General features: G+C 38.9%; 1 protein-coding gene across 1 annotated transcript; it reads left to right on the top strand.

The window, feature by feature from the left end:
* The first annotated feature begins 712 nt into the window (after positions 1-712).
* Positions 713-5,767, top strand: arfrp1 (ADP-ribosylation factor related protein 1). Its single transcript, XM_083892844.1, has 7 exons — positions 713-1,039; positions 1,749-1,836; positions 2,155-2,237; positions 3,548-3,629; positions 4,228-4,298; positions 4,579-4,679; positions 5,403-5,767. Exons 1-7 carry the CDS (start codon positions 947-949, stop codon positions 5,488-5,490), a joined length of 606 nt encoding a protein of 201 aa, XP_083748970.1. The 5' UTR covers positions 713-946; the 3' UTR covers positions 5,491-5,767.
* The last annotated feature ends 9,301 nt before the right edge of the window (positions 5,768-15,068 follow it).

Raw genomic sequence — 15,068 nt, 5'->3', positions numbered from 1 at the left:
ATAAAGCGTTAGATAATGGATGGATGGATGGAAACCCTATGGTCCCACATTTCTTAAATTGAGTGTCAGCGCAGTCTTGGGATACATTTCACTGCTGGTTTTACAGGTATAACAATTCATGTGACAAATAAAGAATCTTGAATTTAATCTAGGACATTTTCAAAATTAGGTCTCATGTTCCTTATGTTTACCTTCAATTTATGCCCTATCATACCACATAATTTTTTGGAAGCACTTTAAATAGTAAATGAATGGGTCATTTTTTCCACAATATTTGGTGATAGCTATAACATGCGCACAAAAAACTATGGCGAACTACGTAATAGTATTTTGTGAAAGAAAGAAAAACTCTTAGAAATGTGGGAAAATAGGGTGGAGGTCAATTAATGTGATATAATGATGATGGTGGTGGTGGTAATGAATGTTGCACAGCAGAAATTATTATTCCGTAAAAAACAACAATAACGCCATGGAAAGTACAATAAACAAGGGGTGATTGTACAGTGATGGTCGTCTAAGCTTTAATTATTTCGTTATTACCCCTGAGAAACACAAACTTTCGGATGATTACTTTTAAAGTTAATATCAAGATGATTTGTGGGAAATGTAGTTTTTTATCTTTCGTGTGCTCTGTTCACATAAACGGTTTATTGAACCTACTCTGTACTCGATTACCCACAATTCATGCTGTTTCACTTCCTGGTTAAGACAACACGTAGCATCGGTGTGGTGTTTGTACGGAGAAAGCTTCAAACGTCGACTTTACTGGATTTTTTGTGTGCCTGTGTACGTTAATCTCTCTTTATGTGAGGCGTATTCGTTTAGCTCCAGTATAATGAAGCCACAGCGACGGAACCTGCTATTGTTTAGCCTCTTTTGTAGGCTAGGCTAGTTGATCGAGCTAACATAGACACGAATAACTGGTGTTGTTTACAATTGTTCAATCATGTATACATTGTTATCTGGATTGTATAAATACATGTTCCAAAAGGACGAATACTGCATTTTGATCCTGGGACTTGACAACGCCGGTAAAACGGTGAGTTGCACTGTTTTTTCGATTATCAGTATTCCTCTGTTTATTATAATGGTTCTCAGATGGAGGACCGTGGCTGCCAGGGCGTCTGTGAAAAGTTTCCCAAAATTGCGAACCTGTGGTCCTGGGCGGGCACAAGTCTGACATGACTCCTTTGTCTCTCTGGACCTCCACACTACTCCAGGGGGCCCTGTGCACTCTGGAGTACCCAGACCACGGGCTCCCCTGGGCGGACACAAGTCTGACATGACCCCCTTTCCTCCATGGAGCTCCACTCCGCTCCAAAGAGTCCAAGGGGCTCAGTCCAGTCTCTCACCTGGGTTGGGACTGTTCCTGCCTGTCGTCTATTTGTTTGTCAGCAAGAGAACACAAACGATATTTAATAATAACAATAAACAAATATTTAATCGACCAGGGAAGAACCTATTACATTGCATCAAGGTGCAGATTGGGTTACAAGCACAGTTCTGGGATTAACTTCATGATGCTATTTGTAATGTTTTCCTTCTGTAAAAATGCATTTGACCAAGTATGTAACAGTGTGCAAATCTTCAGAAAACTTTTGTTTTCTTCAGTCAGACAGATATCATAATATCAATATATGATTGTCTCATATCTTGCGATACCCTTTGATTCCCACCCCTAGTAAATACTGTAATTCATAATGCCTAAAGTCTGCATAAAGCTGACTGTCATCTTTCTCTCACTGCAGACCTTTTTGGAACAAACCAAAACGAAGTTCAGTAAGAACTACAAGGGAATGAGTTTATCGAAGATCACGACTACAGTTGGCCTGAACAGTAAGTGACAGTGGGTGTGATGGATTAGTGTGACAAAAAATCCAAGCAAAACTGAAATGTGCTGCTCTTTTCTGAAATCACACCATGGAGATTATGTGTTTGGTCCTATTTACACACACACACATTTTCTGGGGGTGTGGGTAATGGTCCAATAGAGAAATTATTCGATTTTGATGGTGATCCAGATACAGACGCAACTGTGACTCTTGTCATGAGCTCACTTTTTAAGTCCACCTCGCTTGCACTGTGATCATCTGATGCTTTGTATCTCTTAATTTACAGCAGGTAATTGATTCACCTGCAATTTTTTTTCCACAGTTGGCACAATCGATGTGGGTAAGGCTCGACTAATGTTCTGGGATCTGGGAGGTCAGGAAGAGCTCCAGTCTCTCTGGGACAAGGTGAGTGACACTTTTCTCAGGGGAAATCTTCAGCAGTTTCATACTGACACATACAAAGATATTTTATACATAAATGCATGTATACATACATTTCTTGCATGTCTCAGAGCACTTCATTAGTAGCCTGGACACTTAGTGCTCAGGTTGTCCCCGCTGCTTGTTGAGCTCAGTAACTGCATGTGAGAGTCTCCAAACACTCTTATTAGGAGCAATTTAAGATTACAAAAGAAAAGTGTAAAAATGCAGGTAAGTATAGCTTTAATTATAACCAACTTTAGGAGGGCAGAAAAAAACAAACTTAGGACCCACCTTCTGAACCAGGATTTTACCTGAGGTTTGTTATTTATTTGTAGTCTTTTATTTAATTTTAGGGTCGTCTGATACAAATTATTTTTATTCTACTCTTTAGTGTCCTTTAACATTCTTACCTCATATCTACTTATTTGCTTTATTATTTAAACTATTGGTTCACTTATCCATTACATTACATTATAAAATGTAATGTTACTACTTTTCTCTTTTACCTGCGTTTGCCTCTTGTTTCGGTAGCTCTACACATATAGAGACAAACAAACACGTGACATGTTATTAATGTGCACGTACATCTGTTCCAAGAAACTTAAGCGTCTCATGATACAAACGGCTTTTTTCCTGTGCAAGATACACCGAGCGATTTAAAAACCCCGTAACATCCGTTTCGGTGGAAGTCTTTTGCAGACTGCTATGTACTGTGTAAAAGCACCGTTTCCTGTTCGCTGTTTCCCTCTGCCGAATTAAAAAAAACAAAGACAACTTGGTGAACACTTGACCTTTCGTTTCTTCTGTCGCCCGCTGAACTCACAGATATTTCCACAACAACCTTGTATGAAATCTGCTATATATGTAAATAAAGAGTGATTAATTGGCTGGTTGAAGTTTAATGTTGGCAATTTAAGAAATTAAAAAGCTGTAAGGCACTTTCTCAGGCTGGGGATATACTGTAATTTGCTTTTAACCATGTCTTTGCATTGACAAGCTGTTGCATTTTGAAAGTGTTTTAAATACTGTACTACTCATGGTATTTTCTTGATGTAAACATGGCAACATACATCTACTTTATTATTTACTGCAAAATTGTTTCTGTCTGAGAACCTGCGAATCTAATGACTGGTGAACGAAACACCGCATCGTTCGCATATAATCTATAAAATCTATCGTAGTTCTCATCTGTCACCACATATTTTAGCAAGCATGTTTAGCAAAGTATATCTAACATTCAGCTGTACATTCTCCTCTTACATCCCGTTTTGTCTTCCTCATTGTATTTATAGTACTATGCAGAATCCCATGGAGTCATCTATGTGATCGATTCAACTGATGAAGCACGCCTGTCGGAATCAAAGGAGGCCTTTGGTGAGTAACCCAATGTAATTCTACGTCTACCTGTGTGTACAACAACTTAATCATATAAATCCTTATTTCCACACTGTCCATAATGTAAAAGTTATCTTTCTAACTCGTCATTACAGATAGAATTTACTTTTAACTGCTGTTTTTATTTATTAAGTTATTATTTATTAACATGAATGAGCTCCTAATGTCAAGAAGTTTTTCATGCAAACATTAGAATTGTTACCACAAGAAATATTGACTCATGAGAAATATGGCAGGGGTTATGGCTGCCACCTTTTCCCTGTCTTGTGGGTTTGTTTGAGCATTTATGTGTTAAGATATTCCTTATGGGCTTTTATGATTTATTACATTTGTTGATTTCTGGATATTTTTATTGTATGTTTTGTTTTTCCATAGTATTATACATTATCCATGCAACGTATGTGTAAATAGGATTAGTACTTACTTTAATACTTACTTTATTTGACAGTTTTACTGTATGTCAGCTGAAACTTATGATATAAAATGCTTTGTCATACATAAATAAAACAAAAACAAGAAGGCAATTGTGATAATAGAAGGTTTTTTGCTAATTGTTGAATGAACTCTTCCCTTACAGAGAAAATGATCAGCAATGAGGCATTAGAAGGTGTTCCTCTCCTGGTGCTGGCCAACAAGCAGGATGTTCCGGTACTCTTAGATCTTTTTCCTATTACTGGGACAATCATTTTTAAATCATCACCATCTTTGATCAGACATTCAGTCTTTGTTTACTCTTATTTTACATTTTTATTATGCCACAGTAAACTTGATAAACTTGCACATACAGTAGCATCAGTTTTCTTTATAGTATATCCATATATTAAGTAAAACTTTGAAATAAACTTTTATGATGTCCATTATGAGTCTGGACAGCTCTTTATTTTGGACTGTCGCTCTGACCGTTGACTGTTGATTCCTCTCTTCCCAGGACTGTATGTCAGTGCCGGACATTAAAACATCCTTCAGCGACTGTGCCCCAAAGATTGGCAAGAGGGACTGTTTAGTGCAGCCTTGTACTGCCCTCACAGGGTAAGACTGCTGCTCTGAGATGATAAAGTGCATGCAACAGGGATGTAATTTACTTCGCCTTAATATCGGACCAATCCTTTATTATCCATTATGGTTGTGGTTAGGATTTTGTCTTTATTAATTCTCACTGTGAGAGCAAACTGCACTGGTTTTCAGGATCAACACAACTATTTTGTTGTCTCTGCACACTGCATATGACTCTTCTGAACAAGATGCAACTACAAAACAATTGAGGACATGTAGGAACATGGACATATACAGTGTTGTTTATGTAGTCAAAAGAAAATAATGTGCCCAGGGACACACTACACAATGCCTCCTCGGTAAGGCTGTGTCATATCGTATTTTTAAAAATAATACTGGTGTTCATTTCTAAGTGATAAATTGTGGCAAATTACTGTGTAAACGATATAGCGTTGTGTTATGCATCGACAGCATTGCAGTTAAGCTCATCCCATTGTAGTTTTGGAAGGCAAACCCTGATCTGGCTTGCGTCTCCACAGTTGGGTGTGTGGGTTTGATGGCAAAAGCTGCATTGGCTGTGTAAAGTGGCATCATACCAGCACAATACGGTGTCGTCGACCAATGAAATTCAACGAAGAGGAAACAAACGACACAGAAAACACTGCTGTATACTGACATTATTTATTAAATAGGAATCACAAATGTCCTTGAATCATGAAATTCTATTACTTGACTAACTCATACTTTCATGTTGTGCAGGGACGGAGTGAACGAAGGTATTGAGTGGATGGTGAAATGTGTGATCAGGAACATTCACAGGCCTCCTCGACAGAAGGACATCACATAAGAAGTCATCCTTTCCATAGTGTGACCTGAAGTTTTTCCTTCCTGAGGACATTCCATGTAAACTCTGCTGTCGGCTGTGACTGTGACCTTCTGGATTCCTGCCTGCAGGAGTTTGTTAAGGACAGAACATGGCAGTATTTTTATCATCGAGCCGAATTTCCGATGTGCTCTGAGCCGCTGTCTGTCTTTTTCAATTGTTTTCGTTTTGAAGAGGGTGGTTCTCTGTTCTCAGTATCAAATTAATTTTATCCTGCATTTAAAGAAAACTGATTTTTCCTCCCTTTTTGTGTAAGATAGATCAACTAATAAACATATTGCAGATACTGTGCAAATAACCTTTTTGTTTTATTTTAACAGTGTTCTGTTTTAGGGTCAAGCATGGGAACATACGGCCATCATTGAGCCCTGACTGGTTAAAGGACTATTCTGTATCTATATATTGTATTGAAATCAGTTGTTAAATCTATATCTTTTTGACACGTTGCTCAAACTTGAACCTTGTCTGTGGCTCTCAGCTCCCCGCCCATTGGTTCCAACAGAAGATGTAAATCTCTGTAAAAAATAATAATAATTATAATAAAGCGTTTACTCAATGTGGCTCTTAAGCAAAGAAACCCCTGCCCTTCTAATAGGAGGAAACAGTTGATTTATATACACAAAGTAAGTAATGTCAAGGTAAACTACGTTGCGTAGATAAACCACTGGTAACGTTGTCAAGAACACTGATGGGCTCTTACCGACGGATAAGAACACGATACATGGTGAAAGTTTCCATGCAGCCCGTAAGCTTCAGTGAACGCCTCAACAAGACAACTGATTTGTGATGCCCCTTATTCACTATTCAGTAGATGTGTTTTGAAATATCCCCCGCGCATACATAATAATGTATCAGGGGTATCATTACTGCAAAATATTACTGTATGTATTATAAGACATAATATGCAAGATGACCTCACCCATGCTGCAGATGGCTCCTTGTCACACAAAAACAGATGTTTTGCACAATATGGTGAAGCGGTCTGCAACCTTTACTTTCAAAGAAGCCATTTTTTTTGCCTCTTCATCAGATCAAGTTTATCTGGATCTGCAAAAAAAGGTATTGTAAAATAACTTTTTGGTGAACGTTTTGGTGTATTCATGAAATTATAGAAAGTATAGAAAAGAAAACTTGACGTTTTATTGCATGTTTTATGATAGCTCTCATATTATGCCTCTTCGCTGGCCAGTTCATTGTCAGGATTGGGTTGACGTACTCTTGTGGATGCAGTTGGTGGGCTGTATAGAGGTAGGATGTGATGCCTTTTATACTCGATTATATATTAAAACAATTAAATACATCACCTTGATGTGTTCCATTTGAAATGAAAAAAAAATCCTTTCTTTTTCAAAGCTACAGGGAGCCCCTACAGAGAGTCTGAGGAGCCGTAGGTTACAGAACCCTCGGTTTGACCAAGGGAGACGCAGAGTGCCAGTATGTACGGAAGACATCAATGCTTATGAAAACATCCAATCAGTAAGTGTCTCAACCAGACAGTTTGCTAAAAAGAAAGAAAAAAAACTTTAAAACTGTATGCACCACCTGAGCGGAAGGGTGATAGAGTGAAGGAGCTGTTACACTGGACGTGTAATGGAAAATGTTATATCTTAGTATGTTACAGCATTATGTGCTTGCAGTCTTGTATTAAGTACCTAAAAGTGATACTTGAGTAAAAGTACAAGTATTTTGTGGGTTCAATTCCTGGCTCTGCTCATCCATGTGTCCTTGAGCAAGGCACTTAACCCCATGTTGCAGCGTGTGAATGACTGAATGGCAAAACTATAGTGTACAGCAGCTCATCAATGCTAGAAAAGCGCTATATAAATATGAATATCTTCTTTTTCTGATTGTATTTGGTAGAAACTGTTGGGGAGATTTTTATTACCAGAAGAGACGAGAGAGTTTCTGGAGTCGGTGATTGAAAAGCTTTATTGGAAACAGCTCTGAGATCTGAGGAGAACTGAGACAATGGCAAACATGAATGAGGAGATGTTAACAGTTGGGCATTTTCTGTCAGTCTGCCTGTGAATCCCGGAGTTAAGGTACGTCTAAGGTTTTGGAGAAATGGGGAAGTGTAGAAAGACGTCAGGTCCAAAATAAATGTCCCGGAGCCTCTTCTGCTTCTACCTAGAGTCGACCTTGGGGAGGACTGCACAGTTGAGAAATCGGTCCTTTTGTCCCAGTTGGGTTATGTACAACAAAGATATAATGAGGCACAGTCTGTAGACAAATGATGGGTGCCATGGGTTACCAGTTGCAGCTGGCCTTATCTTGAGTGTGTTAGGTTTGTGCTTTTGGGAATGTGAGTTGCTAATTTATAGTAACAAGTAACAAAGATAGTTAGACACTAGTACAAGTACAAGTTGCTAGAAATACAAATAACAAAGTAAAGTACAGATACGATACGATGCGCTCGCTCAAATATAACCTTCTTGCCCGAACAGCAGAGGGCATGATTTGATATCAAATCCTACAGCTTGGATCACTACAAACATTACATGTCCATAGATAACAGGTCATAATGACCAGTCAAACCTTCATGCTGGCCCACGGTGATATGTGTGGCATGGCGGTGAGATAGCAAAGTTTCATTCCTTTGTGGAGGAGTATTTTATGAAAGGAGAAAATAATCATTACTCTTCTGTATTTGTACTTAGTGCAGGTACTGTGTGTTATCATGATGTTATCCTGGCAACACTGTCAAGGTAACACCCACTGAGACCATGACTGTATGTCTTGTGGGACTGCATTTTAAACTGTAAACAAATTGTGTTTTTTTCTCTTTTAATATCAAATAACTTGTTATAATTTCATGGCATCGGGTGTTTAACATGAGCCTAAATCACTCACATAATAGGAGAAAGATGTACAGAAGCAAATAAAGATATAGCTTTCTTCAGCAAGTCATTTAGATTTTAAAATATATTGTTACTAACGTCAGGGACTTCCGCAGTACTTTTATTTCAAGCAGAAATCTTGCATCATGTTGATCGTCATGTAGAAACAGGTTGAACCGGATATATAATGGTGTAAATGGGAGAAACAATGTGTGAGCTGGAAAGAACATGGTGTGTTCTTAATTAATTAATGTACTACATTCCTGAAAGAGCAGGACAATTACACAGCATGCTTTGCATTGTTAGGTTAACAACACACCTGAAGAATTTGCATCAGTTTATTTTTCAGTTTCTGTTCTTGGTGTGCTACCACTAAAAAAAACTGCAGCATTGCATTCAGTGATAGCAGGTGTGTGTTTTCGATGAAGTGAGCAGACACACACACACACACACACACAGACAAAAAAACATTCACAGCATTCTCTCATGATCCTGGACCTTGACCTTGACAAGTGATTCGTTTTATTCAGACAAACTTGCGTTTTGCTTTGTACTTTTAATGAAATCAATTTAAAACTGTTCTGAATGAAAACCCCAAGATCCAGGTGTACATCAGGAAGGGGCCGCAAAGATGAACAGTTCAGTGAATACCTGTGTTAATACAGAGGAAGAGGATGCACTCAGGGTTGGGAACCACACACCAGGAGAATGTCACCTGCAGATTCCAGGTACAACATCGAAGATCTCACTCCATAAGAGCTATAGGTCCTATGAGCAGCTATGAGATGCACATCCTGTAACTCGTGGCCACGTATTAGCTGATACTCGTCAGTCAAACTTTCAGACCTACTTTGCTTCGTTTAATACTGAGATATGTCTTCACAGTTTGGTTTGTACATGTTTAATATTGTGTTATTTTCATGCTGATTCTGTCATCTATTATTACTCCAAGAAACGTATTTTCGTGAACTCTTTCAATTTCAACCACATCCATCTATCTGTACATTTACTTGTACGCTTAATTTATGGAGAGAGTCAAATTGCCACCCTGGCTAATGCTTCATGATCTTTTCATCTGTTGCTATGGTCGCATTACGCGATCACAGAGCCATAACTTTGTGTTGCGATGAGACTGACAGACACGACAGACAACACAACACAGACGACATTAAAAGGACCATGGGGCGGGGCTAGACAACTCCCAAGTTGACTTTAATGATGATCTGTGTTTGGCAGAGATGCACTTCGTGATACAACCCTCCCATTTATCTGGCCTTGGGACCCAGCACTGGATGTGACACCCTGTGGCTGGGGTCAATATAGAGCAGGGGTCACCAACCTTTTTGAGAAAGAGAGCTACCTTAAGGGTAAAAAATAATATGGAGGGCTACCATATAATATATTTTTTTTTGTTTACCATTTAAATGATTAATATTATGCATTCAACTGCATACAAATTCATTCCAGTGCTTACTCCTAACGATTATCAGTTTTTATAGACAATATCAAAGATATTTTACTGAGCGATCATACGGATACATGCAAGTGAGGTGAAGTGAAGTGAGCCCGCGGGCACCGTATTGGCTGCCTGCGGGCTACCAGGTGCCCGCGGGCACCGCGTTGGTGACCCCTGATATAGAGTATCCATTGGGGATCGGGGACCTTACTTCTGGTTAAAAGTCCGATTCTCTTTCGCTCGGCCATGGGCCTTCGCTTTATACTGGATTATATTCACCAAGAGCACCATGTCACTCCATTTCCAACATGTTATTCCTACTTTGGTTCGCTGGGTTATGGGTTTGTTGGGATTGTTGCTATAGATTCATCACAATCTATAACAACATAAGACGTGACAAAGGACGCACGTCAGAGAGCAAGGGTTGACTCCCCAGGGTTTGACACACCCGTTAAGTACATACAAACCGCACTCTAGACTTGCCTCGCCTCGCCACTAGCATAGTACCTGGTTCTCTGGCGAGGTTCCAAGCGAGCTGAGACGATACTATGCGTGACGTCGAGCCGTCACAGGAAGAAACGTCGGACACAAGAATCAAGCCGAACAATGCCGAACTGAAGATCAGTTGAAAAGAACTTAACAATCCTAAAAACGTGTTAATCTCCAACAATTACTAGGGAAATGTCTAAAATGTCAATATTAACAGAGGAGTCTGATGTGTTTAGCGACAGCACTGCTGATCACAAACCCTGCCACTGTATTTCAGTCCACTGGCTGTGTCAGACAGAGTCTGTGCTCCGGTTATGGAGGAAGTACTGAACACATTTTTAACTGATTCGAATGATTCAGTTACACTGAAAACAACTGCCTTACAAGTCACTAGTCACTTGTTTGTGTGTAAAATGAAGTCACAGCAGTTTCACGCAGCCGTGCAGTGATGATTGCCTATGTTGAGTAGGTACTATTTTGTAGTGGAAAACCAACATAAACCATGCTGTGATGAGCTGGGACCATAGATGGAAAAGAGGCTTTATATGCTCTTTATATGCTCTTTTTCATTGTAATATACTGGCCATAAGGTCATATTTTTCTGTCATAATGAAGCCGACAGGATAAATGTGATTTCTACTTTGAGGAGACAAAGTTATCTATATTAAAAATCATTAAGATGAGTTGAACCAAGTAAACGTAGTGCTATCTACCCTAACCTTGTTAGAGTGATTTTTTCCTAAGTAATAATTAACTACAGGCCCACATCAAAACTAAAAGTTAAAAAAAGTTAATTGAAAATTGTCCATCCATCCATTATCTACTGCTTTATTCTCCACCGGAGGGTCGAAGGGGGGTGCTGTGCCTACTCATTGAAAATGATTTATCAAGAAATTCATACTTTCTTGATCCAAAGCAATCTCTCCATAATATTGCACTCATTAAAGTTTCAAATGCGTACATCTTGAGGACAGTGAGGCAACGTAAACTTAATTTTTTATGGTACTAGGCTAAATTGGTTAAAATGTTCCTTAAAAGATTGGGACTACTTTGCTTCATTTGAAATTCACATGAAGGGTTTGTCGTGGCTGTACTCTCCACTTCAGTCCAATATCTGCATGCTCCCACAAACTCAGATTATGAGGTGTTACAGCATCTCTTACCATACCCACTGATAACACACTGCTCTCCATTACAGTCTCGCCTGTTGTGGCAGAATCCTAATGAGACCATAGTGAGTGTTGGAATAAGGACTTCAGAACAGCAGCTGTCTTTGTGAGTTGTATTGTTCTTGCAAGAGGAACACAGAGCATAGCGCATCAAGGCTGTCAGTGCAGTAGTTCTGGGTGAAGGAGTTGATGTTTGGGTTTTAATCGCCTGGAGCAGCAGGTGGGAGTCTGCTGATACCAGGCATAGAGACAAACAATGGAATTTTGGGGGAGAAAATTTATGGCAGGTGTGTTTCAAGGCTATATGGAGACATTCTTATAGGATTTGTTCATCACGTTGTTCCTGCAATCTTCTATTACACACCCTGTGACTATTGTTCATTACATTAACTGAGTAAGTGTATCCAAAGATTAATGATGTGCTCCACTTAAATCAACAGCACTTAACACTTAATCTCAGTACTCAGACCTGAACTTTGTAAACGCTTTAAAGATTTAAAGGATTTCTATCAAAGCAGGACACAGAAAAACGTGTGCCTCTATTTTCAGCAGGTTAAATTATTGTAATGGTGTATTTAAAGTAAAAAAAAAAGTCCTGACCATATCACACCTGTCCTTAAATCACTGCACTGGTGTATGTAAAGGGATAGATTCTATTGGTCTACAAGTTACTGAATTGTCTTGGGCCTAACATCCCAGAATGTCTAGTTATGAAACATCCCGACCCCTCAGGTTATCAGGGACAGGTTTATTGTTCCCAGGGTCAGACAGTCTATAAATGCCTGTGAAATAGCAATAGTTAGCTTTGTCTTGTATCCACATATTCAGAGTGTGAATTCATGCCATTTAGACACAGCACAGTCTGATTATAACCATGTTTCCATCCTGTGTGGTGTAGTACAGTACGTCTTTTTTGTGTTTCCATGATGAATAGTAGCAAATTAACCAGCCCCAGTGTCAGTATCTCATACAACCGCTGTTATGGAAATTGTTCTTTGTCGTCCCTTAATAAACAAGTGGAAACCTTCTTTGTCATTTACGACTCTTTATTCATTGGCTGTTCATGCAACTCTGACAACTCTGTTGCCTGCATGAAAGTGCCGCGGACGTCAGGCGAGCGAGTTATTTATACATTAGAACACACGAACATCACATATCAGCTGAACCAAGCTGCACTTTCTTGGTTTCTCTGTTATAACAGGAAGCAGCTGTCTGCAAAACCAGTGCAAACTGGCTTGCATACGGCTCTTGCGGGAACAAAAACCAGACAGTGACGGTTGGAGCATTTCACAATATTTATTTATTTTTTATTGTTTTAATCCTCAGCTATCATTTTAAGATATTGTTATGCAACTGCATGACTGAAAATGTGTTCGATACGTTGGTATATAATGTGTGACAGAGATTGTTGATTGTCAGGTGAGATAACCATTGATGGAACCTTTGTCAGTGATGAGTTAAGTTGAAAAATGTTATTTATTTATTTATTTATATATAGCTCATTACTTCCTACTTCCTTGTTCAATGACGCAAAAACACCAGCACTCCTCACTGACCCACATTCCCATACAGATGGTGTCTATCAGGGAAGATGCCTCACAAACATACTTCCTTGACAGCATCAGTTAAGTATCAGTTTTCTTTATCTCTAAGGAGGAAGTAAAATATAGTAAAATAGTAAAATAGTATAGTAAAATATAGGGCCATGATCGGCCACTGGCCTCTGCAACCCTGGTATTCAGGTTTATCTCATATAGCATTTTACTGGAAAAAGTCCTTTTCATACTGCAGTGGAGCAGCATAATCTTGTGGATATAAGTCAGTAGCCTCCAATAATATTCACATCAGAGGGAAGAAAATATAGGAATTCACTTACTTTGACTGTGACATAATTGTTGGTGGTTGTACCCAAAATGGTGCCAATAATAACAACAATAATCATAATAATAACAATAATAATTATAATTATAATGATAAGCCTGTTCTACCATGCATAATCTTAAACCCACACTCCAAACTTTAAATAACAGAAAGTTTACTTAATTTATTTCACTGAATTAATGGGAATCTCTCTCCCTCCATATATGTATATATACACTCAATTCTCTCAACGCCCATTTAAAAAACAACTGTACAGGATGACGGTAAAAATAGAAAGCATAGAATGACAGCACCCCCCATGACCCTCAGGTGGAGGATAAATCGGTAGAAGATGGATGGATGGATGGATGGATAATCTGCATTTAAAATACAAAGGGACATTAATAGGTGCAATTAGACTGGATTGTCTGAGTACGTGTGTCCTTGGCTGAAAAACCATATGATACCTGACGCTGATGCAAAACATGAGAAACGAAACTTGATCTTCCCGTTCCTGTAGTTTACTATTGAGTTCATCCAACCAAAGTCTCTCTCTCTCACTCTCTCTCTCTCTCTCTCCCGCTCTCTCGCTCATATATTAACACACCTCACAATTGTTGTACAGCAGTAACTGAGTGTGTGTCTGAGTGAAGACCAGCATATATTACGGTAATTACTAGTGCCACTACTACTACTACTACTACTACTACTACTACTACTACTACTACTACTACTACTACTAGTCTACTAATTCTTATTATTACTACAATTATGATTGTAATATTATTAATATTGTGATAATTGTGTCTTGTTGCTGTCGTTCCCAGTGGAGGAGGTGTCAGCTCAACAGTCTGCATTTTGATAGCTCATTAATTTACTAACAAATTAAGTCACATTTTTAATATCACACTCTGGTCAATTTTGTTTTGGAGTTATCAAATGTATTCTGTTAGTCTGTTCTGCAAAATTGTATGGCAACTACGACATCTACTGGACTAATGATGGGGTTTACTGGGGTCTACAGATCAGCGTGTTGATGGCTTTAACGTTGGACTTCATGGTGATTTTGGCCTTCCGGGTTATTCCTTAATGTAAGGATGTTAATCCGGCACCAACTGCTTATCAGACTGTTAAATTGTTGTTAATGAGCATGTTGAAAGGTCTCAAACATGTCTGGCAACTTTCTTAAAGGAATCTTTTTAAAATAAATGGCACGATCGCCTTTATTTTCACTTCCATGTCTAGCTGCCTAAGCTAAATGTTTATGCTCGGTGTACATGCAAAGACTTGTGGGCTGGGTGTCATCACATAAATCACTTGTGGAAAACAGGTGACGCCATGCTGTCTACAGGTGATCATGCAAGGAAACAGCCGTCTGCTGTCTTAACTGTTGACTTTTAAATGGCCATCTGGTCAAACTGTGAAACATATGAAACACACAAGTGTTGCAAAGATGTTTTCCATGTGTAAAAAATGATCCCCAGTACACCCTGGAATCATGGCCCTGAGCCCACTTCTCAGTGTTCTGTTTTCTTCTCTGTTTTGTCTTTCAGACATGTTTCAGATGATGGACAATTCTCAGACTCTATTATTTGTTTGGGGATGCAACAGTACCTAACTTAATCTAATTTACAACCCAATCTGTGGTTGTTTTAAATGATGATCAGAAAATACAGTTCAACACAGTTTCAAGCTTTGACAACATTGGTACAACTCGCAGGTCCATTAAGA

Source organism: Microchirus variegatus (genome assembly GCF_963457635.1).
Source record: "Microchirus variegatus genome assembly, chromosome: 7".
NCBI lineage: Eukaryota > Metazoa > Chordata > Actinopteri > Pleuronectiformes > Soleidae > Microchirus > Microchirus variegatus.
This window is presented reverse-complemented; position numbering and strand designations above follow the sequence as displayed.